Source organism: Thalia democratica, chromosome 8, assembly GCF_965202585.1.
Source record: "Thalia democratica chromosome 8, ktThaDemo2.hap1.1, whole genome shotgun sequence".
In the NCBI taxonomy this organism is placed as follows: domain Eukaryota; kingdom Metazoa; phylum Chordata; class Thaliacea; order Salpida; family Salpidae; genus Thalia; species Thalia democratica.
Window position 1 is genome coordinate 14,866,055 of NC_139172.1, and position 8,115 is coordinate 14,874,169.

The following is an 8,115-nucleotide window of genomic DNA, read 5'->3' on the forward strand; positions in this document are numbered from 1 at the left end:
ATACCTTTAAAAAAACCTGAATTAAATAACAAAACTATAAACATCAAATATGTGCTGAACAATATATTAAAAGTATAAACAATAACCTGTTAAGTTCATCCACTAAAGAACATTAATAAACTAGTAGTAATAAATTATATGTATTTTTGGGGTAGGTGTCAAATATGAAATTTTATTCTTTAATGTTTTCTTTTCACTTGCATTTTGTGTATTTTTTCTTAAACTTTCGTGCAAAAATGCCCCTTCGTGCAATAGAGTCTTCGTCTAAAAGTACAAAAGTGACGTAGTTTTATAAGTTTGTTTCTAGAAAAAGTTGTATAAACTATGAAAAAAAACTATAAATAAAGTCACTTCTCGCGAATCTACGCACATTGTGTCCACAGCAAAACTACGTAATTAAACAAAAGAACGTAACTAAACGAGAGGTAGCAAATGTACCTACAATATTGGCTGTTTTCTTATAATGCATTTGATTTAATAGAGTTTTATGACTTTCTCGCTTTATTTGTTTACAAAACTAGTTTTTATTAAAGTTGTATATAAGTATAAAAATTTTTGATAAATACTGTTTATGTATATTTTTTTTTTACTATGTTCCAAGTCAACCTAGGAACAAACTTGTCTTGTATGGTATTAGAGATACATTTTTGGGAAACACCTTAACGTTTCAACAAGACTCGCATGCGAGAAAAGTTTAATTTTAGGTTGGAAAGGAACAAATTAGTTCAAAAAAGAAAGTCAATGAGTTGAAATGAAACATTATGCCATAAATATTGTTAGGAATTAAACATTGTACTTTGTTTGATTTAAAAGTATAAAAGGAGGCGAAGAGTCTAAAACTCTAAAATACCTAAAACACTAAAATCAAAGACAAAGAGTTCAAAAAGTTACTTATGAAGGCACAAATTAAAGATGCAAAATATTTTTTTTCAAAATACTTAATTTTATTTTTCTTGAAATCTTTCATTTATTGTTGTTGCCAAAAAACCTTGAATCATATAAAAACGTTAAAAGATTTTTAATTAAATAACAATATTTTTTGAGAACTCTGAAGTACGTAACTAAACGAGAGTGCAAACTAGTGCCTATATTTGCAAGAGGTGACTGTATAAAAGTTGCATATTTGAAAATTAAAACTTATCATTTAAAATTAACCGGTCAAAAGTGTTTTAACTCGAAGGGTTTTATTTCAACTTTAAGAAACTTTTGACCAAATCACAGATTTTTACAATATTTAAACCACAGTTTTACAATTTATTTTATTTCATAAGAATTTAAAATAGTTGTTTATCTCTGCAATCAGTTTTTTTTAGAAAAATATAACTAGTTTTTAACTAAAATTTGATTTTTAGCTAAACTGAAACTACTTACTAAGTAAATTATTTACATATCATTGAATATGTTTTTCTCATATTAAGACAAGCTAATTAATAATTTTGATTAGTACTTTGTCTTAAGTGTCTTATGTCCTGGACAAGACGTTAAGAGGTATCCGTAGTGTGCGACTCGATAACCGAAAGGTTTTTTTTGTGCACCAGGTCCTAGGACCAAGCATTTTAAGCGTATTTTTTGTCGTTCAATAAACTATGTATATAGTATTTAGTTCTTAATGTTAGCTTCACAGTATATAGCAAAGTTTCACATTGTCAACAAAATCAAGACTTAGGTTCATATTTAAATTAAAGTACTGGAATACTTGTTTAAATTTAGCGTTTTGTTTTACTGGTAAATCAAACTTGTTTAAAGTTTAGAAATGTTTTTGTACCTTAGAAGTTTTAGACAGTTTCTAATAGACAGTTATGTAATTTTCTAAAGTGTAAAACTATAGTATACTACACAAAATAACCTATTATTGAACAAAAAAAAGTAGTTTAACCCTACTGAAAAAAGACTACACACGCCTCTTGTCGTTAAAAATGATGCATTACTTCTAAAATATCTTTGATCTTTAAAGTTTCAATTTAATATGAAGCAATTTTAATATGATGCATTTTCAGTATGAAACCAGTTAAGTTTTCTTTTTACTATCAAGGCGACGAGTGATGTCGTAAAAAAGGCACATAAACAATATAAACTACCTCAAAGTTGTTGTTTTTTTTTTAAGTTAAAAAAGAAATTAAGTTAACTACACCAACAATTAAAATAAACACTGTAAGAGTATATGAGATAACTTTAGTTAAGATAGTTTAGTCTTACCACATCCCCATTATTCCATCACGCATATTTACTAGTCTACACTCTTACACCACTCTCATGTTAAAACAAAAAGACTTACCTACTTGAGCAGAAAATTTAAACTTAAAACAATGTTCTACTGAATCCGCTTTGTTGGAAAAACTTAGCCTTCCGCGATCAGCTTCTTTCAGTTTTATTATTAAATTGTTGTGTTTTTCTTTGAATTTTTTTTGTAGAACTATTTACTGCTTTTTATCGCCTTTTAAATTTTTAATAAATCAGTTAGTTTGTTGTTTTTGACACTTATACGCATTTATTTTAAAAAAGAATGCATATATAAACTTTAAATTGTACTTCAAAAATGTTTGTAAATAAAAAGGAATATATAGTATTAAGAATAATATTGAATTTAATAGCTGTAAAACTTTGTAAAAAAAAATTAATTACTGATATTGAATAAAGAAAGAAACATTTTTAACATTTTATTATATAACTTAAAAATTAGATTTGGCCTGAAAATAATATTTTTACAGCTGAAAGAATGGCAACTTGAAAGCTACATTATTGAACTGCTTGAACTTTGTACAGCAACAGTGTAATAGAAACAACGCATTGCTGTCAAGTCTATTTCCGCATGCATAAGTACTGATTATTTTTTTGATTTCAAAGCGAATAGTCAATCAGGTAAAAGTGGCTCTACAATCTAAACAACTAATATGTATATATATATATATATAATTAGAATTAAGTTATTTAACTTAATAAATTAAATTTTTTCACACTGAGCCCACCTTGAGGGCTTTATTAATAAAAAGGTTTATTTAAAGATGCAAAATTCAAAGGACTCGAGTTTCGTGCCTATGCACTCATCAACTTCAAAACAAATATATGTATACTAAAAATAAGAGCTCACTATTTGACTTCCATGACATAGCTTGTTGTTAGTCATAAAAGCTGTTGATTCACGGTATCGACTTTAACTTTTCCCTCCTAATATCAAAAAGAAGGTTAAAAGGCTGTTAAAATTAGTAGTAAAAAGCATAGTTGTCGTAAGACTGGACAACGTATTCACTTTCCTCTAGTACCGCTTAATAATTTTATAACTCAACAATCTACAAATAATGTTTTTAATGCGTTCTACTCCGCGTTTGCACACAAACAAGTACAGTCAATCACGAAAGCAAGCAACATCATTCAGTTGATCAAGAGGTTGCGACAGAAATTAAGGTTCTTTTTTACTTAGCAAAATTTACTTTAACAAATTAAAAAAGTTGAGTCTTATATTGGTGGAAGTCAAACATGACAAGATATCTACATCTTGTCTGGTTTGCAAGAAAGTATCTTCAGGCACCTTCATACTCTGTTTATTCAGAAAGGTTATTTCATATTTGGTAACTTGAAAATCAATTGCTTCCAAAGATCGGCGAAAACCAATCAATTAAGTTGAGTTGTATAAGTAGCTTAATATCATATCTTAAAGTTTAAACTGAGATTTCGTATCGATAAAATTTTTGTCTTTTTTCTACAAAGTGTTTTTTTGTTAGTGTTCAAAATAATATAGTTTGTAAGTAACATTATGTTTATTTTTTTACTAAGTATATGATAAAACATGTTTTACTTAACCAGTGGTTTTAAAATAATTAACTTTTTATAGTTTGTTCTCTGTAATTACATAAGAAATTTAAAAAAATTAGGATTCTAATTAGAAAATCTGGTAGATCACTAATGAAAAAAATTTTATTACGCTTCAGTGCCAATTAGCACAAAAAAATTAGCATTTTGACAACTCTAGCCACAATAACATATTTTATAAATTAACGTAGGAGTGTTACTATTACTTTTAAGGTTTATGATACAGCTAAGCAGGCTTGCCTATCAAGTTTACAAGTTTAAAAAAAAATTACACAAGTATTACATAACTATTTAAAACAAAAAAACATTTATTAAGAATTCAGTGTGTATATGGTATAGAAACATTTGCACTCTGGCAACTCTGCAGCCAGTGGCGTCGCGTGGTATTTTTCTTAGGTGGTGCAGAAAAAAAACCGAGGTGCCGGTGCTTTAATTGCCCCTACTCGAGTTGTCCCTGCTCGAGTTGTCCCTGCTCAATTTCCTTCTACTCGAGTTGCCTCTGCTAGAGTTACCTCTGCTCGAATTGCCTCTGCTCGAGTTGTCTCTACTCGAGTTGTCCCTGCTTGAGTTGTCTCTGCTATGATTTGTTTTTATTTTTGTTTACAATCGCTTGTGGAATGATACTTACTGTACTGTTTTAGGGAATTTTCAACTTAGCTTACTTACCGCAAGATATTAATTTTGCGGTAACTCTTCAAGAAATTTTGCTATTTTGAGTTCATTTGGCTAAGAGTTTGCGGCAGTGTAGTGAGCAAAATAGTCGTTGTCTAAATTAGATTTTTGTAAGAGATTTTGTTCTAAAAAATTACTAAACGTTATAGATACTTATTTTTTTCTTACAAAACTTTAAGGTGGTGCAATTACGTCAGTGCAACACCCCACGCGACGCCCCTGCCTACCTGCAGCTTATTTTACTTTTTTTGTAAATTTAGTGAATATACTTTTTAATTTGCTTTCTTTCACTTAGGGTGTCATGCATTTATTTTAACAAATTAAGAGCAAAAAAGAATTAGAGCCGCTAGATTCATAATAGTCTTTTTAAGGTCTCTCTACCATACTTGTTCTTAAATTATGTTTAAAAGTTATTATGAAACTACACTATTAATGGATACAAAACAGTTTTCAAAGTCAATATTTTAAAATCATTATTTGTATTTCCTAATAATATTTTATACCTTAATAAACACATAACAACGGTGAAACTTAGTACCTGCTTGAATTAGTAACAAACAATTTTTAGTAGAATCTCCATCTTTAATTGTTTCGTCTGTATAATTTGTTTTAACTATACATTTAAACACAAAACCACTGAAAATTAATAAAATAGGTTAACTAAAATTTTTAAGTTTTCTAAAGTTATGATAAATAAACAGATCAGTCTATTTAGCTAGTAGGCTTAAGACAGTTTTGGTATAAACTAGTTTATTAAAGTACCATATACATTATGCGTAGAATTCAATTATGTTTAACTTATATTTAATTTTTTTTAATTAAGTTAGATATAATTATCCTTTAGAAACTGCGTTTCTTAATTGCGTTATGTTTGACAAAAGTAGTGTTAAATAAATTATAATTTTTAATTAAGTTTATTAAGTATCGTGGAAATGAATTTTTGTATGGAAAAGTTTACTTAAAGTCAGATAGCAGTCATATTTGCACGAGCGTACAAAATTGCACGAAGATACTTTTGCACAAGGTGATAAAATTGCACGAAGATAAAAATGCACAAAGATACTTTTGCACAAAGGGTTACTTTTGCACGAGCAAACAATTTTGCACGGAGAAATTTTTTGCACGATTTGGATTTTTTTTCAATAATTTTTTTTTCAGATTTTTTTCTCTCACTATTACCCCTAACCCTTACCCTCGGTCGGTAAATTGTTTTGTTTTAGTTTTTATTATATTTTTCATATATATTTCTTTTATTTATTTAAATTTAATAATTTTGTTATACTATCTGTTACCCCTAACCCTTACCCTCGGTCAGTAGCTTTTCTTAGATAATATATTTTTAATATTTTTATTATTTAAAATAGTTTTACTAGCTGTTTTTTTAAAATTACTTTGTAATGTAATACGTAAAAATTTATTTTTAAGTGATTAACTCTATTTAGTTTTATAATTACTAGAACTGTTTGTTTGAAAATTTAATAAAAAGTTAATTTTTAAATTAATTTATCTTAGTAATTCAAAACCAAACAAAAGCTTTTTCAAAAATTAAAAATTAGTATGTATTTTATTTTTATAAGCATATTTAAAGTTTTTGTATGCAAAAAAATCAAAATATTTGATTTAACGATGAAATTAAAAGTAAAATTAGAGTATTTTTTACAAAATATTTTAGAGTAAATAATTAACTTTGGATGCAAAGTAAGTAAACAAAAGATAGCAGCTAATTTCAAAAGTCAAAATTAATATCAGCAAAGACAACTGCGCAAACAAACTAGAGATAAAAGTTATAACCAGTTTTTATCCAAGTTAACCAAAGAATAAATAATTCAACGTTTTATATTTTGGAAACTTCGTTACTATAAAATTTAACAAAGTTTAAAAGCGACAAACTTTAAGGCTTAGTCAGAATTTTTACTTCAAAAGATATCACTAACTTTATTACATTGTAGCTGGATGACTGAATCTTTTTTTTTAACATTAGGTCTATTGACCATGTTAACTATTGTAATTTTTTAAACTTTTGTAACTTATGTTATTTATAGCACAAACTAACAGGTAAATTTTTAAACAAGTTTTTTAAACCACTAGTGGTGAATTTACAAACAGAATATTATTTTAAGTGATATAAAGTTACTGTATAAACTGTTATTTTTTCATAAAACGATTACTATCTTTAAATACGTGTTTTACAAAAAAAACATGTAAAAAAACTTTTGTAGTACAAAAAAGTGTTTATCTATCTGTAGTTTATTACATTGATATTTTTTCTAAGAATCTAAATTAAAACATAGCATGTCTTTAGGGGTTTCTTTTAGTTTAGACTTCAGATACTTATTTATTAAATTTCAGTACATAGAATGCAACAAAATATATATTAAACAAAACCCAAGTTTGTCGCTAGTAAAAATAAAAAAATAAAAACTGTAAATGAATGCATTAGGAATTAAAATTTAACTTAAGTAATCATTTTAATATTGTTCAAAATTTTAAAACAAGCCTAAACCTTAACTTTTTAAATAGGTATTTATTATAACTATTTTGTTTTCTTACATTTTCAAGTAAAAAAAAAGTTTTTAAAAAGCTGTTTATATAATATTAGAATGTTACTTGATAACTATTTCTAAACTAAGTTTGAAAACATATAAAAGAAATAGAATAACATTTTCAATCATAGAATTCAATTTTAAGCTATGATTACATTTTTTAGATCATTTATAAAGTAACATGAGTTTTGACGCACTGCTTTCAATTGATAACGAAGTTTTTCGCTCATTTTTGCTGTATGGGAGCTTGACCATTGTAAAAACTTTGTGTCTTGCACCCCTTTCTGCAATAATGAGAAGAAAGAAAGGAGGTGGGTTCAAAAACGTTGAAGACGCACGTTTTCATGCGAAGGGAGATGGAAAAAAAATCAAAATGTACATGAAAAATGATAAAGATGTAGAAAGAGTTAAGAAAAGCTTTAGTCCTTACTTCTTAAAAAATTATTATTTTAAGTTTTAATCTTTTTTTTAATTTTCTATATTCTTTATTAACAGTTCTTGTTGCTTCAAAACTAGCGTAATTTATTTAGGTCAAGCGGTGTCACCGGACCGATTTAGAAAATGTTTTTGTTTTTGTTGTAATTGCTTTCTTCTACACTGCAACCAACCCAAACAAAAGTATTGCAACTAATCATTTCAAGGTAAATCTATTTAAAAGCTATTCAAAATTTTTCTTTTTTTTTAATTTGACTTTAGACTAATAGAACTTTTTGCTGATAATAATAGTTTTACAGGTGTTTTCTTTGTCACGGATAACACATTCAGTTGCGTACCTTTTTGCAATTAGACAGCCGGTAAGAGCGTTTTCGTTTCTCACTGGTAGTTTTTGCTGTTTGTCAATGGTTCTTCAAATTGTGTTCTCCGTTTTATAAAGTAGACAATATATGTATAAAAATATGACGAGAACATAAAACTTTTCAAGACAAAATAATTTTTTAAATGTACTTATTCATTTCGTCTATTTTAGCAATTTAGAACAACATAAAACTATTGTTACTGCTTGTAATAGCTTTTGTTAGCTTATTTTCATTGTACAATTAAGATTTATTATATAAAAAAGTATGATTTAACTACTTTTATAGGAAAATAATAA

At 26.9% G+C, this 8,115-nt stretch overlaps 1 protein-coding gene across 1 annotated transcript; it reads left to right on the forward strand.

Moving 5' to 3' along the window:
• The first annotated feature begins 7,203 nt into the window (after window positions 1-7,203).
• Window positions 7,204-7,894, forward strand: LOC145842928 (prostaglandin E synthase-like). The gene is made up of 3 exons (XM_082950403.1): window positions 7,204-7,428; window positions 7,553-7,663; window positions 7,757-7,894. The coding sequence occupies exons 1-3, from the start codon at window positions 7,204-7,206 to the stop codon at window positions 7,892-7,894; spliced, it is 474 nt and encodes a 157-aa protein (XP_082806529.1).
• Window positions 7,895-8,115: the final 221 nt, after the last annotated feature.

What these genes read in the sequence shown, in the direction of transcription:
- LOC145842928 (XM_082950403.1), top strand. Translation starts at nt 7,204, where the DNA reads ATGAGTTTTGACGCACTGCTTTCAATTGATAACGAAGTTTTTCGCTCA. An exon ending in ATGATAAAGATGTAGAAAGA is followed by an intron (nt 7,429 to 7,552) that starts GTTAAGAAAAGC and finishes TAATTTATTTAG; the next exon opens with GTCAAGCGGTGTCACCGGAC. An exon ending in TTGCAACTAATCATTTCAAG is followed by an intron (nt 7,664 to 7,756) that starts GTAAATCTATTT and finishes ATAGTTTTACAG; the next exon opens with GTGTTTTCTTTGTCACGGAT.